Genomic DNA, 18,171 nt, shown 5'->3' with positions numbered 1-18,171 from the left:
CTACCCGGGCTGCCTGGCAACACAAAGTTGGCAGCCAGGGCCAGGATTCCCAAGCATGGCGGCACGCTGCCCCTCCACAATGCGGGCCCACCGCCCTCCATTCCTGCCCCAAGCTTCCAGATCTTCCCCCCCCACTGACGCAAGCAACCCATCTCCTAGGGCCCGAATGGGAGCAGGGGTGGCCGAGCTGCCGAGCAGGCCTACCAGTTTCACATAGAACAGCGGTGCCCACAGCTCCCAGACCCCGACAGTGGTGATCATGCAGTTTCACATGCTTCTGTCAGAAATTTGTCCTTCCTGGCCTGTCTGGGCCTTGTCTTCCAACATGTCGATCGCCGCACAAAATTGCACCCTGAAGATCATCACTTGTGTCTTTCTGCACCAAAGCTGATCGCATCTTCCGCCCATGAGCGGAACGGGGACAATGGGCTTGTTGGTTGAGTGATTAATTAGACTAGCCCCATGACACAACACATTCATTCCAACACACACATGACCTGGAGTGCCACAGCGGCTACACAGTACAGTTTTGCTAGATATTTATCCAGAGGATCATTACACATAGAAGGACAGCCGAGACCTAGCTGCTGAAGAGAGCATCTTAAAGGTCATCCCGCTGTGGAACATTAATATGAGATTATTCCACGGGGGCTCAAATCATGGGACGTCATTTCTACAGGAAATTATTCTATAGGAGGTTATCATACGGGAAGTCATACATCTCACAAGAGTCTATCATCCAGGAGGGCATCCCACAAGGAAAATTGTACTGCAGTCGTTTGGGTTACACTCATTTCGTCTGGAATCCCTGCCGTGTAACCGTATCTGTGCTGGAGACGGGACATTCAAGCTTGAAAACAAGCTCAACCGAGCCGAGAGCATCCAGCAATGACGACGGAAGCACCACTCGGCGGAGCCTTTCCGCACCTTTGACCTCTCACAATTCCTTTAAGCCACTCGTCACAATCCCCTCGTGCACTTTAGGATAGCGTCACCTCGTCTAACATAGGCTACGACTGAACCAGACACACCAGCCGGCCCAACCTCGGTGTGGATCAGGACATCGATATCATGACCAGAGGGAGACGATGGCATCATATCATGAGATTCGTCAACCCAACAAACTACGAGAATAATCACCGCTAGGCTCTAGCACTGTACACGATTCTACAACAGCAAATCAACAATCCATCAGAGATATCACCCCGTCGTCCTGAACACCGTCCATTCGCGCCAATAATTATGCCCTTGCACCCGAAATGCACCTCCAGGACCCACTTCAGTCCAGCTCCCCCGAGATGTACCCAATCTGCCTCCTCTGGGGCATTCCCACGCTCCCCAGGTTCGAGGCGAGCTGGTTCTGGCTGTCGACGAGCTTCTTCTGCTGCGCGATGCGGTTCTTGATCCGCGAGTCGTGCTCCCGGTCCATGCGGTCAATCGCCGCCCTCTCGTCCACCCGGTTGGCGGTCATCTGGCGCGCGTGGGCCTCCTTCGTGTCGTCCATCTGCTTCTCGTACTCGAGCAGCTGCAGCTGCCTGCGGCCCTCGGCCTCGAACTCCGTGTCCGCCACGAGCCGCTTGCGCTCGATCTCTGCCTGTGTGATGGACGACTGGTGCTCCATTGCGGCCGCTCTCTCGGCTCGCTGGCGCCGCACCGCTTCGTTGAAGAGCTCCTCCTCGAGAAGCGCTCTCTCGCGGATGCCCTCGATTTCCGTGTTCTGCTGTTGCCGCGATCGCGTGTCCTCCAGCTGGGCGCGCTGCGCGAATATTTGGTTCTGGATGTCCGCGACCTCCTTGGTGCGCGAGAGGGTTCGCGAGTGGTCTTCGGCTTCGAGCTGGATCCGTTCAAGCCGAGCCTTCCGCTCGCGCTCGATACGGACTATATCGTCCGGTAGGCCTATGGCGCCTTCCGGTTGCGGTCCTTCATTCGCGTAGTAGATGTCTTGGCCCCGGTTGGCTTTGAGAAGTTTGTGCAGTTGCTCAGTGACATCGGTCTGCGGCAGCACCCGCTTGGCATATTGTGTCGGCGAGTAAGTGCATGTATTGTCGGTGAAGTGGTTGAACTGTCGATTAATATGTTTCCACATGCCGACTTTCAGCAGGGCCCTTGTAGTTATGATGGGTTCAAGCGATTCCATCGCAAGGAGCAGAACCGATTTTCCATCTGACAATAGGCTGAGGTCTGTGTCCTGCTTGAGAAGGTACCCCATAGCCTTCTCCATAGCCTTCTCCTGGGCCGCTGTCAAGGCTCCGCCGTCCGCTGCATGGAGACAAAGCTCACCGAGAGCAGTCCGGCCGCCGTGTATTGGACTCGGGAAGTCGATCTCATGACCGTGGTCCACCAAAACCTGCATGGCTGGAACGTTGAGCTCCCTCGCGGCGTTGTGCAGCGAACCGTCGTTTTGCGATGGTTCGGCAGCAAGGATATTCTGCATCATCATTGTCCCCAGATCTCCTCCAATCTGCGTAGACAGGGTCAGTGGCGTGTTGCCTGTGACGTCGGCCACATCGACCTCGGCACCAGCAAAAACGAGCTTCTTGACGATGTCATGTCTTCTTTCTCTTATCGCCAGCATCAAGGGAGTGGTTTTCGATAGTCGTGCCTCGAAGTTGACGCGTGCACCCCTGTCGATGAGCATGTTGATGATGCCACTGCTAACTTTCTTTTGCGGTTGGATGAGACACCACAGCAATAGATTGACCGGCTCCTCCTCTTCAAGTTCGTCCAATATCCGTGCATTTGTCATTTGGTCATGGTAATACCCGGCATCAAGCAGAGTCTCAACAATCGTAGTTGAGCGAGGGTAGCGTGAGATTGCCTTGAATACCACAGGCTCGGCCTCTGGATGGGCAAACATCGCATCCAGGCGTGTTTCGCCGTCGGAGTAATCCGTGAATAAGGAGATGAGCTCCAACGCTTGGTCCTCGGGCACCTCGTGGTCGAAGACATATGGAAAAGCCATGGACACTGACTCCGAGTTTGGCTTTTGCTGCAACACCTGTCGCATGAGGTGAGCATTCGCACTCTTCGCAGCTTTGATTAGTGCAGCGCCTTGATCTCGGTTGACATCTGCGTTGTATTCGATGAGAAGATCCACAAACTGCCGAGCAAGATCATCCTTGTCGGTACCCATGTGGTCAATTGCGACTATGAGAGCACCCGCAGGGCCATCACCTCGGGCACCTTTCTCTAGGAGGCGTTGCGCCACTTGAAAGCCGGGATCCGTAAACCACTTGTCTGCATCAGCTGCCGAGAAAGTCTGCAAAAAGACCCAGCTGATGTCATCTTGTGAGATTTCGAGTTCCAAGAACAGGTCTAGTACCACGAAATGTAACTTCTGAGTGGCATCGACCAGAGTCTTGCAGCCATTCGCGAGCGGTGATGCACCGTTCTGCAGGAGCAGCTTGATCAAATCAATATTTGGCTCCTCTTCGTTGACAGCTTTCTCGAGCGAGATGTGTACCTCGTCGCCGATAGGGAGGCCGGCATGGAAGAGCCACTTCATGACCTGGTATCTCGGGACACCACTTAAGTTTGACGAGGCCTTCAGGGAGCGAATCAATGTCTGGCTTGACGGTTTGACTTGCTTTCCACCCACTGGTTCGACACCGAGCATCACCTGGAGTATTGGCAGGAATGCACATCTGGTAGCATTGTAGACTGCTTCGCCACCATTATAGTCGGTCTTAGCACCATACATAAGGAGAAGACGAACTAGGTTGAGAGCGTCATCTCCAAACCGAACTGTAGAGACGAGTTGTGCATCGAGGACTTCGCCGTTGACGCCCTTGTCCAAGAGGAGTTGGAACACGGCCGCACGATGATTTAGATCACCCACTTCCGTGGCAGCTTGGAAGCCGCGCTCAAGTGTTTCCTTTTTCACAGCGGTCTTGCTAGACAGAAGCATCTTCAAGACATCTGGCGATCCAGCTCGACACGCTTCGACCACAGCTTGGCCCTCCTGATGGTCTACACTACCGCCATGGTCCAGGAGCAGTTTTCCCAGGGTCAGGTCCCCTGTGCCAGCGGCAGCAAGAAGAGCATCAGAGACAACTTGGCCCGTCGCGCCTGCCCTCAGAAGCAACTCACAAATCGATTTTCGAATCACCTTGTTCTCGATTTTGGTTGCCTCGCCGAAGGCGTCATTCAGTCTGGCTGCCGGGTGCTTCTTGGCTCTGGTTATGATCATCTCCACCATAAGGACGTTCGCCTTCCGCACGGCTACCATTAGGGCCTCTCCGTCACTAGTGTCCGCTCTGGCAAGGAGAGTATTGATCAAGGCGGTATCATCAGGGTGCGTTCCAATGGCGTGAACTAATGCCCTGTTCGCCTCGACCGCCGGGGCACCGGCATGCAGAAGCTTCTGGATGAAAGTGAGTCTTTCAGTTTGGTCAGCGATTTTGAAGGCGAAAGGCATCGCCGCTGCCAGTGATTTTGTGCTTGGCTTGGCCGCAAAGAGAACATCGGTGATCTTTGAATCTGCGCCGGCCACGGCACAGCAGAGCGCCGCGGCTTTGTTTGTGTTGACATCGACTCCTAAGGCAAGAAGAGCCCGCAGCACAACCAATGTGCGTTTTTGAGGTGGGCACTGGAGAATAGATTGAACCTCGTAGGCGAGAAGGCTGTTTAGCGACTCTTTCTGCTTTGTACGCTTCACGATCGATTCTAACTTGGTTGCTTTCTCTTGACTTGAAGGGACGTTGGCCATGGCTTGCACAGCAAGATCGAACGTCTCTGGTGTGGCCCTGTTTGTTTGTAAAACGAGCTCGAGCACCTGAGGGTTCACGTCTCGAACAGCTACGCGGTCAGTTAGCAAAAAGAGCCATGAAGTGATCAGGTTTGCGCCGTCTTACCCAACACAACAGGATCGCCGTTATCCATATTAATATCGGCATTCCCCTGCTGTAAAATCGCACCAAGTAATCGAGTGTCCACCGGCTGCTCGTGCAATGCCTTCATCAAAGATTCGCCCACCGTCTTGGTCGCTTCATCTGCTCCAGCTCGAAGAAGCAAGCTCACCATCCGCGCTCGTTTTCCCTTGTCCTCCACAGCCATGGCTTTCTGAAGTGCTACCGCCGCATTTTTGGTCGTTGGTCGTTTCCGCAGCAAAGCCTCCAAAAGATCGGCATCGAGATGTTCAATGGCCGATATGATCGGTGCGCCATCGTTGACGTTCGCATCAACATCGTGTTGAAGCAGAATTTTAATGAGGCGCTCGTCTCTTCTGGGCGGTGCCTCGTCAATGGCTTGCTGTAAAGCGACATGTACACAAGGCCCGGAGACACCGGCATGGAGAAATGACTCTGTCATGTGATATCTTTCCATCTGTGGAAGCGCGTTGATACTCGGAAATACCGCAACGAGGGTTTCGATGTTTGGTTTTGCTGCAAGAATGTACTCAACCATAGAAAGGTTGCCAGCGGAGACAGCCTTTGAGAGTGCCAAGCCGCCCTTGTAATTCACATCCGCCATTGCATGATGCTCGAATACCATACTGCGCGGGCCAGTTTTGAGATCGTGGCTCGCTTTCGGCTTCAACTTGCCCGATCCAGCGAAGTGTGGCGTTAGAAGGAGCTTGACACACTCGGTGTCTCTGCCTTCCACTGCCCTGATCAGAGCCTCATTAAGGGGTGGACCTTTGGCGCCTTTACGGAGTAGCGTACTGAGAAGAATTCGTCTATCTTCCGGGTTGATGCGTTTCCCTATACACCCGATGAGCTCACCGGCGAGCACGGGACTCAAGACTGCCCTGTCGCTCAGCAGCAGCTGCACCAGGCCGATGTTGCCACTTTCAATCGCATTCTTCACGACCATAGCGTTCTCAAACTCGATAGAGGCGCCGTTGCTGATAAGGAGGTCGATCATATCGTAGAACTCGGTTTTGCAGGCCTTAACTAACGCCGCCGAAACCACGTCGCCCTCTGCGCCAGCTAGCAGTAGTATATCCGTCAAGGTAATCTTTTCTGGTGGATTCATCGCGGGATGTGTGGCGACCTTCATGAACGCCTCATTGAGGCACTGCTTATTGGGAGGCTTGTTGCCTATGATGATTGCCAGGACGATGTCGACTCGGCACTGTGATATGGCCTCCTTAAGAGCCGCGCCATCATTGAAACTGCCATCTGCGACGGATCGACTTAGCTGGGCAACAGTGCCCACGCAACCTTTCCTTGCTGCGTCGATCATTGCCCCCGAAACCCAGTCTGGGGGAGGTCTGCCATCAGACTGCAGGATTAAACCAACCATATCGGCCTGTCCACCATTAATGCACATTTGCCGAAACTGGAACTGTCCCTCCGGAGTCTGTGACACGTTAGCCCCATACCTCAAGAGGGCCTCAACGATACGAAGATTTCCGTTGCGCATAGCTGGAGGCAATGCCGCGTCGAGAGTTGCTGGTTCGGCGTGAGGGACGAGGACGGCGACCATATCTTCTTGCCCATTCTCAACGGCCTTTTGCAGGATCCGGCTTTGCTCCTGCCCCAGGTCGTCCAGGCTCCTCCTCCTAAGGTTGAAAGGTGTCTTGGACTTTGCGTTTGCGCGATTAAGGTCCCCGCCTGCCATGCGCAGCTTGTGAATCAGTGCCTCCGCCACCCCTGGCGCGCCAGCGTTTGCGACATGAGCATCTAGTGCGTCAAAGATCTCCTTGGATGCGAACTTGGAGGATGTGAAGCTGTCCTTTCGGGTTAACGTGAACGACCGCTTCTTCACGCTCCCTCCACCTCCATTGACATCACCATTTCCCTGAGTGTTTACCTGTCTCCTTCGCTTAAGTAGGTCGTCCGCCCGGTGCTCATCATCGGGGTTCTTGAAGTTTGGCGTCAGTGGCGAGGGGGTAGCTGACGGTCTATATAAAGGTGTTGGCTCTGGAGGTTCGTCGATGTCGTACTCCTGAGCTAATCGTCGCAAGCGCCATATGCGCTCGTCGGTGCTGACTGGGGAAAGAGCCATGGCGGATACTGCTGAGATTTGGAAAAGAGGGATTGTGAAGAAACACCCTTGATGGGGTCGAAACCGCTCAAGACGACATGGAATGTGATGAGGCCTATCGGCCTAAACCAGAAAGCCTTACTGCTTCCCTCAGCAGTCTTGCGGAAATTCGAGACGTTGCTCAAGCAGCGGGCTCCTGCACTCCACCACTATCCTTTCCCGACTTCGCCGCACAGGCGGCAACAGTTTGCTTTGTGCTGCAGTGTTCACAGCTGAAGAAGCCCAATCAATTTCCAAGGTTGGAGTCCAGAAGGTGTCTGATTGCTTGCAATGGAGGAACACCAGTGACGGTGTGACTTGGCGATTGGCAATGATCAAGGCTGGTGAGCCTCACGGTCACATCCGGTAAGGGCCCTCCGCACCGCGCGTCAATCTGCTGGTGACCTGGCTCTCGAGCCCGTTCGAAAGATGGGCTGGACTAAAAAGATGCACGACAGCATCCAATTCCAAATGCAAGCACCCGCAGAGCAATGCTCTTTGATTGCACTTGCCACTCGAAGTGATGTCTTCAAAAGCGAGAGATAGATGTCGGGAGGTCTGCCGCTGTCCAGGCCGCGGATCGTGGGTACCGTGAGTGGCGAAGCTGCGTCTAGAAGAAGGTTTAGCGGGGTGCCTCGAGCTGCAGCCAGCCGGAATGTTTCAGATCACGACCAGGAGAGAACCGGCCACTTCAAGCACTGCGACCGGCTATGCGGCTACCAGAAACAAATGTTAAGGAGATTTTGACGAAGCCAGTACTTGATGTTTCGATGAGAGAATTTCTTCTCTGACGTCGGCATAAGTCCCAAGAAAGTGCACCCCTACCATCCTGGCACCCCCCTTCTCCTGTTTCTTGACCACTATGAGACACCAAGGGTAGCTATAGCCGATCCGCCAGCGCTGCAAAAGGATGAGGCTTCCTTGCCTCCTTGGCGTTTGACGTTGCCAGGCTGGGCAACTCCAACCCCTGGTGATCGACAAAGCCCACGTCTGCATTTCACCATGGCCCGCCCAAAGCGGCTGAGCGCCACGGCTTTTTGGACTCCAGAAACAAATGGGCGTTCTTCTTTGGCACCTCTTCGCCGAACTTACATGGTATTGACGGCATCTCGACCCATCAAGACCTGACTCTAAATCGTCTTGGCTTCCCTCGCTCGGACTTTTTGTGACTGTGTTGGCTGAACTTGGACCGATCTACCAACGTCTAATCATCCGGTTTCCGAGCGGTCGCTCCCGGGATTTCGTTTCAACGACACTGACAAGCTGGCTATGCTTCCGGGATACTGTCTATGGCTAGGCACCAGTGGCCCCATCAATTCCTTTGAATTGACATGATCCAGGAGGACTTAATTGCGATACATTCATGTAAACGCCCAAAAAGATCCTGTAGATCCGATCTCAACTGGCCGCGATCATAGCATTTGTTTGCCTGGAAGTTCACATCGAGTTGAGTGAGCCGTCTCGTCACAGCACGCAGCTCGAGGAGTCCCAAACTGCACGCATTGCCTCGGTGTTTAGGACGAGCCAAGAAACGTCTACTTATGTATAAAAAAAACATTTCTAATTTTGAACTTCTTCACAATTCAGTGTACAATTCCTACTTTACTATGTGACAGGTGAATTCATAGGAAACACACATTGTTTAAGTTTTCTGGATGTTTGGGATCCCTAGCATTCACCGCGCCGCGTAACCAGACAACGCACACATCTCTCAGCAAGAACCTCACCACCTTAATTTCACAAAAGAACTTTTGTGGCCCTACAAAATGCGAATTCGGCGGATCTGTCCGTCCGCGAACGGGCTCACTTACATCGCTGAATAGAGGAGACAGGAGAGAGCTGAAGGAAATGGGAACCTCATCAAAGAGAAAGTTCCCTTCCAATTCCAGTCCTGTATTTAGTTTACATTCACTTTTTGATCATATCTTTGTCTTCATGTTCGTTGTAATTCGCTAGAGCTCATAGAAACTTCGCCTGACATAGAAAACAAGATAATCGCACGAAAATAGAATACAAGATAACATCTCTAGCCAAAAACAGATAGGATAATGGCCAAACGGACTCCATGACGCGTGGCACTGATAATGAATGTTTTTCAACGGTCCTTCTACAGCGGGACAAACTGCTATGGGCCAAATTCGTCTGGGAAATCTTCGTTGAGATAACCTCCTCCTTACCGGTATACAGGGTGACCTCCCACAGGATAATCTCCCATAAGATAACCTCCTGCGGGATACTCTCCTGTAGCATAACCTCCTGTGGTATACCCTCCTGTGGGACAACCTTCCGTGTGACGTTCTCCTGTGTGGCAACCTCTTATAACCAGTCATTTACTTGGTCTAGTATGCAAGTGTAAGATGGTAGGTTTAGCACAGAGTTGGGTTCTGCCTTGAGATCGCAATGATCTCATTTGGAGGAAGTGCTTAAATGTATCTAGCAAGGCACTGGTGTGGCCATGACCAGCCATCATATACAGATCTTGGTGCAGCACTTGAAGCGCCCCAACATGAAAGAGAATACTTGGTCAATCACAGCCGACAAACACGAATGCGACTCCCACGATGTAACTTGTTGCTATATCTTACAGAACAACGGTTGATGTGTAAGAAAGTTTTCGTATAGCATCTTGTGTGCTGAAAGCCTCCCAGTACCATATGGAGGCTGGCTTCGTCCTATGACAAGATTCCTCGGACCTGCAACTTCTCACCCTTCTCTGAATCCACCCTTTTATTTCAGATCTCATCTCAACACTTGGCGACCCCAAGCCAACACAAACAACATCCTGTTGCCCAGAACTGGAAGGACCTCATGTTCGTGTCCCAACTACGTTCCTGACATAAAAAAAAACACTTTCGGCGGCTGTCCCGGACTCTGGATACGAAGGCTTTCAACTTTTTTGTCCCGACCCTCTCAAAATCTTTCTCAACTTAAACACATCAGACAGCTTCGTTGTACGACCTACCGGCAACATCACCCAGCTGTCACTCCAACACTTTCATACGACCTTCGAAGCTCGTCTCAACAAACCAAGCAAGGATTTCTCGCCGAGGAGGAAGCACTACCGAAGCAACCCAAAACAAGATGCTTCCTTTCCTGACGCTTCGCATGTATTGAACTTTCTCCCTGTAAGTCTCACCACACTGCCTCCTCACACTTCCTCTTTTGAACTCTACACACTCCATCCTCCTCACACTCCCTAAGACCCAATATCGCCAATTTCAACGCGATCACAAACGACTTTCAGTGATTTTTGCTGCGCAGCATTCCTGATTGAACCACATTCCAAGCTCTACACGCAGAGCAGCACCCATCCATTGATCTCAGACTTTATCAGCAGAGGCGCCCTTGGTAGGGCAACTTTTGTCTATTGCACTTCCCTCTTCACCAGCGGGCAGATACTGCTGCTGCTTACTACCTGCGAGCTTCCAGAGTCTACGCTTGTCATGCTTTTCACTTTCATTCTACCATTAGACTCTTACTGAGGTTTTCTACAAAAGATAAGGCACCATAACACTCAGCGCAGCGGTGTAAAGTCGAATACACCAAAGAAACCACCATGGACGATGCATCTAAAAGCTCAGCCCAGCCTGAGGGAGTCGCGAGTGCTTCGCCATTCACCCAAGCTCAAGTACCGGAGCCAACTCATAAATCAGAGTCGAGTTCCCAGGAGCGTCACGATTCCAAGGACGGGGGATCTTTCGATACGGTCATGGAGCTTGTGCCCATCGCAGATGTCAGTCCTGGCGCGATCGATGTTTCGACGATCGATGTGCCAAACAAAGAGGGGGACGTTGTTGTCGGAGCGCTGGAGCCAGCACTAGACAAAGAGAGACTCGTGGATGAAAACTACAACAAGCCATCACTACAACCTGCATCATTTGGCGTCGACAATAGTTCTGACGCATCTACCCTGATCAAAGTCCCCCAGGCCAAGCTCGAGGACGCTCATCAAGAGCATCCCCATGACACCATCGATGATGCGGAAGCAGCCGTTGGTAAGAGCTCGGCCAACACAGCGAATCCGTTGCCCATGAATCAGGACGATATGTTCTGCGACCGTAGCGATGATGATATCGACAAGGAAATGAAAAGCTTGGTTCATGAAGAGGAGCTGCTTCAACACAGGCAATCGGAAAGTTACTGGACAGATCAGGATGCAATGCGTTTGCAATGGGTTCATGAAAGGATGGAGCTGCTAGATAACGTGTGGGCAAGCAGAACAGTGCCCCAAGCAAGAGCAGCTGCCAAATGCCTCGGCCACAACGAGCTTCCTCAGTCTCATATGCCAGTACGCGGCACGAAAAAGTCTACCGCTTCTAATAAGCGTAAGTCCGAGGCGTCAACCGATGATAATCCGGTTGTCAAGAAGCCGAGAACATCTACCAAGCCAACTAAGGGCCAGAAGCAAGCTGTGGACTTTGTCACAAAGAGCATGTTCAATCAAATGAGCGGCGAGACAGATGAGAGCCTCAACGCCGACGCGATGAAGAACTTGGAGTCCATCAGCAAGGCTCCGACTCTTATACGGGAACATCTGAAGGCCATCCAGGCTGCAGGATTGGAGCTTCCCAATGCGAAGCCCGAAATAATCAAGGCGCATGCCAAAGCTTTGGGTGGAATCTCACGTGCATTCAGCACCATTGTCTCTCCATGGGTGACCGAGGGAGATGGGAAAAAGACCATTGATGACTTCAAATGGCAAATCACAGGGATGCGTTACCCATTGCACCATCACCAGCTAGTCGCAGCTGGAAATATGTCGACCATTGAGAAAGACAATGAGAATGATGGGTCAACCAAATTTGCCCTCCTATCGGGCTTGCTTTATGATCATATGGGATACGGGAAGACCATAGAAACACTAGCATGCATCTTGAGCAACAGTCCAAGAGGCAAGCGGTCTTTCAACGGTTCATGGACGACTCTCGTGGTCGTCCCTAAATCTGCTGCCGAGCAATGGGCCGATGAGGTCAAAATTCATTGTACGAACGTCACGGCCACGGTATATGACAAAGGCTCTGAGGCGTCGAAAGAAAAATGGAGAAAGGAATTGGCCTCTGACATCCTGATAATCACCTATGATCAGCTTCGGGTCTCTCACCAAAGGTTTGAGGGAAAGAAGAAGCCCAAGTCCTGGTTGTTCGAGTCAAAGTTCTATCGTGTGGTGCTTGATGAGGCACACAAGATCAAGAACCCGAAGTCTGAGATCTTCGGGATTTGCTTGAAGCTCAAATCAAAGCACAAATGGTGCTTGACAGGCACTCCCATACAAAACGGAGTGTCTGAGATATTTGCTCCACTCAAGTTTCTAGGCCATCCTATGGCGGAAGACTTCTCAGACTTCAAGTCCAAGTACTTGGGAGGACGAGGAGGAAAGGATCTGCCTACAGAAGGACCCAGATATTCGGACTTGAGTCGACTGCTCGAGCCGATCATGATAATGCGTACTCCAGGACACAGCTTCCTCGGCTGTGCTCTAGTCAGTCTCCCAGAGACTCATGCATTGCTAAGCCACGTGACGCTTTCTCGAGAGGAAGAAATCATACAAGAGTACATCGACAAGCACATGCGCGCCTACCTCACTAAGAAGGCAGCCGGGCAGACGAAAGAGAAGAAGCCGGGAAGACCACGAAAGAACACCAGCCAGGCCGCCGGCGTGCCGAGTGAAAAGCTTAGCTGGCAGTCACTCAATGAAGTGCTGATGAGAAAGAGGCAATCTGTTGCCAGCCCAGCGCTACTTGAGAACCTCGTCAAAGGCGGGATCTGGACTCTCGACCAAGTCAGATCGATGAGAGACGAAGTCCACAAGACCGGAATTGTTGATACACCGTTCATTGACCTGTTTGAAAAATGGATCAAGGAGCCAAAATCTCGCGACTATTCAAGTGGAAACAGGAAGGTGGATGAATTGCAGGCGCAGGCAGGTACGACCGTATGTGCGCAGTGTCTTAAGCCTCATAGCGAAGAAACCGAACCACAGGAGTCTGACTGTGGACACATATGGTGCAAGAGATGCTTGGAGGGCACAATAAGCTTCTTGAAGTACATCAAGCCAGACCAAGATCCTCAGTGTCCTCGCTGCTTACAAGCAATAGGAGCATCTCGTCCATGCTCGCTCCTTCCGACGATCAGTGACCGATCTCGAAAGTCGAAGATCAGAAGATCACGGCTGAGAGGGGACGACTACAATGGCTTCCAGCCAAGAGATGAAAGTGGATCTACTTTGTTTCGGATCCTGGACACAGCTTCCCCCGCGGTTCCGCTCAGTTCTAAAATGAAGGCCGTACTCAAACAGATCCAAGACTGGGAGGTGGAAGCAAAGGAGGACAAGATAATCGTATTCTCTCAGTTCATTGGTTTCAGCCGGCTTCTTGGACGCGTTCTTCAGGACAATGGAATTGACTTCCTTTTCTTTGTCGGAGAAATGGATGACGACCAGCGTCAACAGGCAAAATTGACATTCAAGGAACACAGCGAGGTCAAGGTATTGGTAAGTACACACTCCTTCTCATCTTCTGCTTCCAGTTCCTCTACTTATCCTACTCAAGATGATTTCGATGAAATGCGGAGGGGAGGCTTTGAACTTGACGACAGCGAATCGCGTTATTATAACTGACCCCTGGTGGAACCGATCGGTTGAGGCTCAAGCAATTGCTCGCGTCTACCGTATTGGGCAAATCAAGACCACCTATGCTACACGTGTATTGGCCGGAAACACCATCGACGATGAGATTTACCACTTACAGGAGAAGAAACTCAGCCAGATGAGAAACTGTCTGGAAGAATTTCAAGCAGATAAAGGTCTCGGAGCTCGAGCACTGCGAAGGCTGCTCGGTAGTCGTTGGAAGGAGAAGGGCGACGACGATCATGGCTCCGACGACGAGAGTGACTTTGACTACGAAGTCAAGGAGGACAACTCTGAAGATGGTGATTATCTGGACTAATGTCAACGTGTGGCATTTGCTTCGATCAATGCGTTGGTTTCATGATTTACGAGACGGGAATGGGAATCTTCTCCGAGCAGCTTGGCGAAGATCTCACAGGTGATGCTGGCTGCTAGGAAAGTACCTGGCTATCATATCGAAGCCTCCAATTCCGGGTAGGCAGCTCTCGCGAAAGTTTATATCGCTTGGGGTGTGCGAGAGGACTCCTGGATGTTGAGGCTCGTCGAACATGACGTACAGCAGATTCTTTACGGTGAGGGCGTCTTCGGGTGGCCTCGATGGGATGATCGGGGGAGAATGATTGCTTTTTGACATCTCTAGACCTCTCAGTCACGAGGCTAGGCATACGGGCGTTGAATTCATGAAAATTTTGGCAGACGGGCCCAATTACATTTTGAGTGATCTGACTCTCGCTGGCACCATGGGGGCGTCTCTGTGCCATCTCGGGCCGGGCGACAAGCCATATACATCATTGGGTTCGTGAAAGTCTTGCGAATGACCATATTTGGAGAGCCCAAAAAAGTTCCAGACACGCATATGGACTGAACATATGCGAACAGCTCGAGGCATCCCAAAGGATGGGGCATGCCTTGACCAGTTCAGATGACGATCCCCAGTAAAACAACGTTCTATGATGTAAATTACCCCGGTCTAATTCTACGGGATAGTCTCAGGTCTATCGCTCCTCCCGTAGGATAATTTCCTGTAGGTACTGTCCTATAACAAACCCCCATAGGATAGCATACTATGGGACAACCAACTGTGGGAGAACCTCCTTTGAGGTAACCCCCTGTCGGATACCCGCTCGGATAACCTGCCCTCGCATAACCTGCTCTGGAAAAACCTCCTCTGGGATAATAGCCCATGTGATAACCTCCATGATATGGACCAGCTGCAGGATGACCTGGTATATCCCAGGTAGAAAGCAGTTGGACGGCTTCAATGTGACGTTCCACAAGCAGTTTTTGGACTCCACGATCCGCACCACAGCTAACAACCTTCTGAAAGAACAAGCCTAATGAAAAGGAGAAAACATATCAATGGTTTTCTTACGCGCATTGCAGTTATCCTTGAGTATCTGGCAAGCCTTTGGAATCCCTGCAAGTTGTCCGTGATCCTACCCTGCGTGTGGAGAACAGCGCAGCCACATGCTTCATGAGCTGCATAGCGGCCGAGGACGACTCCAACCTGCGATCTTTTCCAAAACCTTCGCTAGTACCATAAGCAATATGGCAGGGACGTAGTATTCAAATAATGCAATTAAGGTTTAGCTCCCAAACAAGCTCTCGGGATATAAACAGGCAAGTCCACGGTTGCTTTGGTATCATGTGGTATGGCAACAAACTCCAAAACCGATTCCACAGGCAGTTACCACCAATCAATGCTGGCCAGCCTTTCTCCGCCATAATTTTCAGTACATCGCCTCATGCTGCTGAGCTTCAGCAAAAACCTCGCCAAAATCGGCGTCTCGCCTGTCTAGCAGCTCCTCAATCGGAGTCGGATCCCCAGTAGTCGTAGTGACCGTGAACCACTCCACAGTTGGGACATATAGCATCGCTATCGTCGCTGTCATAGTCATCCAACACCTCATCAACAGGCTCTCCGGTATTACGGTCAAACTCGACCCAATCCCTCTCCTCTGAGTCTCGCTCGATGGGAACTCGCTTCCAGATGGTCTTTCTCTTCTTCCAAACCGACTTGGGATGTCCCTGCTCCTCAGGTACTGAAGGGACGTTAGCCATCGTAACTTGGCCTGCAGCTTCCTGGCGCTCCCTGGCTAGTTTCCGCCAAGCTCGAACAACCCTTGAGAGACCTTCGTAGCCGCAGAGCGGCTTCAAATACTTCTTCTGTTGTACATAGGAAGGGGCGTGACACAAAAATAGACCGTCATCTTTCACCATTCCCTGAACAGGAGCTGTTAGCCGACATTCAAGAGCGGAGTGCGAGAAACTGACCTGTAGATCAGCACCAGCCTTGACGCCAACCTCGCAGCAAGGCAGTCCGGTGACCATCAGCTCGTTCAAGGTACAGCCAAAGTCGTGGGCTGCGATCTCATGGAGATCCACCTCTGGGAAGGGCAGAAAGTAATCTGGAAAATTGACAAAATCCATCCGCATGGATAAGAGTCCGGGTAAGAGCCGAGGTCGGTTGCCTTGGGCGTGATGCGGGTCGAATGGAGGGCGTAGAGCGTCCAAGAAGTCGACAGTCTGAGTCCAGGCATAGCAGTGGAAGCCTTTTCGCGCCATGCTGCTCTCATCTTTGACTCGTGGTATGACTTTGAGGTTCTGGGATTTAGTGAGCTCCGGGTGGTAGTCTTGGCTCAGCCTATGACGGCGCTTCTCATCGTCATAGTAACGCGCAACGATTCGCAAAGTTATGGACTCAATACCCTTGCGCAATTCGAAGTCAAGCTCGCTAAACTTGCGCAGAGCCGCTGGGCTTGTGAAAGAGAACTTGTTTTTTGACCTGGATGGAGACATTAGAGATCATGGGCTGGATCTGGGAACCCTGAAACGCAATATGCACGTACCACAAGATTCTTTTACCATCCACGTGATATGCCTTGCATGTAGCAAGAAAGCCTATGGCGATTTGAGGTCCGCGTTTGGCCTCGCCGGATGTCAGAACCTCAGAGTTCGGCTTGGACAGGGGGTCGATAATGGGACCGTCTGCAACCAGCGCGTAATGGAGAATCCTGAGGATGACCTCTACGGGTAGGTGAGGAAAGCGGTGTTGGCCAGCGGCAGAGAGGCGAGAACTTCGTCGGCGTCCTGAGGTAGAATGTAAGGCGCTGGACTGGAAGACGTGGTGGGAGCCAACAGAGTCGGACCAAGGGATTCCATGCTCTCTCAGAAGCCGCTTCAAATGCATATTCTCATCTTCAAGCTGCCGATTCTTGGTGCGCAAGGGGGCATTGAAAAGGATCTCGCTTTGCTCCTCCTGGTCTCGACCATCCCACGGAACCTGAAATTCATTAGCCTCATGGATGTGGAGCAGTATCCGTTGAGACTCACAATGGTTCCGGCCATGATGAATAGACAAGTTACACAAATCTGGTTGGTGTTTTGGTGGCAGGAGTGTACAGACCAATCCCTAGATACAGTAAAGTTGGGACAACCGCCGATATCGATGTCGCAGATGACGTAAGACGTGGGTTCAGAAGTGAGTTGGCAGATCCTTAAGAGGAGTGAATGCGAGGGGACGAGGGCAACAGTTCGCTCAAGCCTCGCTGGGTGAGATTGCCTGAGCGTGGAAATCGGCTGAAGAGGAGGGGACGCTGCGGCGATATGACAAGAGGTGCGAGGTGATAGCACCAAGTCAGGCCAGCCGCGACCGAGATGCCCAGGTGTCAGAGACGGATGAGTATCACCGCCCCGACGGGCCCGAGTGAGCGCGACGGTGGGTGAGTAGCCTTGGACAGGATGGTGGACGACTGCGAAATCGTGAGTCGATGAAATGAGATGGAGAGGTTGATGAGATGAGAGGAGGCGAGGTGAGGTGAGGTCAAGTCAGGACGAGGGGACGCCGCAGACGGACGGAGGTCAAAGTGCGCGAATGACTAAGGTCGTCAAGTGCACGGCGTGCAGATGGCACTGCAGGTGCGGGTGCGGGTGCGGGTGCAAGTGGCTCCTGCGTCGCCCAAACGGGGAGGGTGGAAAGCATTGAGCATTGAGCACTGAGCATTAAAGGTGGGAAGGAGGGGGATGAGGGACGAGAGCAAGCGTCCCCAAACTACTGCTCTAAGAGCTCCGACCTTTGCTTGGGCAGGCACTCCTGAAAGCTATTCCTCGCTGTCTCCTCCCACCTGCCTGGAGCTCCAGATGCCTACTGTTTAAGGCGCAATACAAGTCGTTAGCATCACTGCAGGGCCCTGCGCTTTGAGAGATTGCCCCAGCAGCTGCATCTGTGCAACTTTGTTTGTTCTGTGTTTGCACATCTACACACTACACGCTACTCGAACAAGCAAATCGGCCTGGTCGGGATCGGCGTACGGGTACCTCGCTAGGTCTCCTCGCAAAGGTCCCGGCTGTCTGGTCGGCCGGAGATCCCTGGATCGGCAGGCACGGCTAACAGCTAGAAGCAGCTGACGGGCCCGAGACCCGTACCCTGACATGCCTGGACAGCGCTGACTGCCCTGGCCCAGGTGGTGCTTTAGTGCCAGTGTGACGGGGGGTGATTTGCGGGAGGGGCGGGGCTCACCGGGACTCGATCATGAAACTTGGGTGCTGGCTGCTCCCAATGTCAGTCAGGGATCCTG

At 52.3% G+C, this 18,171-nt stretch overlaps 3 protein-coding genes across 3 annotated transcripts; 1 reads left to right on the top strand and 2 right to left on the bottom strand.

Annotated features, from left to right (window-relative positions):
- Window positions 1-1,279: 1,279 nt before the first annotated feature.
- J7T55_004783 (uncharacterized protein) lies at window positions 1,280-6,951 on the bottom strand (the record flags this gene model as incomplete). The annotated part of the gene is made up of 3 exons (XM_053130508.1): window positions 1,280-4,797; window positions 4,854-5,250; window positions 5,356-6,951. The coding sequence occupies 3 exons, from the start codon at window positions 6,949-6,951 to the stop codon at window positions 1,280-1,282; spliced, it is 5,511 nt and encodes a 1,836-aa protein (XP_052991209.1).
- A 3,574-nt stretch (window positions 6,952-10,525) lies between these two features.
- Window positions 10,526-13,913, top strand: J7T55_004782 (uncharacterized protein; the record flags this gene model as incomplete). Its single annotated transcript, XM_053130507.1, has 3 exons — window positions 10,526-12,893; window positions 13,065-13,459; window positions 13,518-13,913. The coding sequence occupies 3 exons, from the start codon at window positions 10,526-10,528 to the stop codon at window positions 13,911-13,913; spliced, it is 3,159 nt and encodes a 1,052-aa protein (XP_052991208.1).
- Window positions 13,914-15,400: 1,487 nt separating this feature from the next.
- J7T55_004781 (uncharacterized protein) lies at window positions 15,401-16,942 on the bottom strand (the record flags this gene model as incomplete). Its single annotated transcript, XM_053130506.1, has 4 exons — window positions 15,401-15,817; window positions 15,869-16,379; window positions 16,444-16,877; window positions 16,928-16,942. The coding sequence occupies 4 exons, from the start codon at window positions 16,940-16,942 to the stop codon at window positions 15,401-15,403; spliced, it is 1,377 nt and encodes a 458-aa protein (XP_052991207.1).
- Window positions 16,943-18,171: the final 1,229 nt, after the last annotated feature.

Source organism: Diaporthe amygdali (assembly GCF_026229845.1).
Source record: "Diaporthe amygdali strain CAA958 chromosome Unknown NODE_23_length_778278_cov_65_433824, whole genome shotgun sequence".
Classification (NCBI taxonomy): Eukaryota; Fungi; Ascomycota; class Sordariomycetes; order Diaporthales; family Diaporthaceae; genus Diaporthe; species Diaporthe amygdali.
Note: the sequence above shows the minus strand (reverse complement) of the source record. Positions and strands in the feature narration are given on the sequence as shown.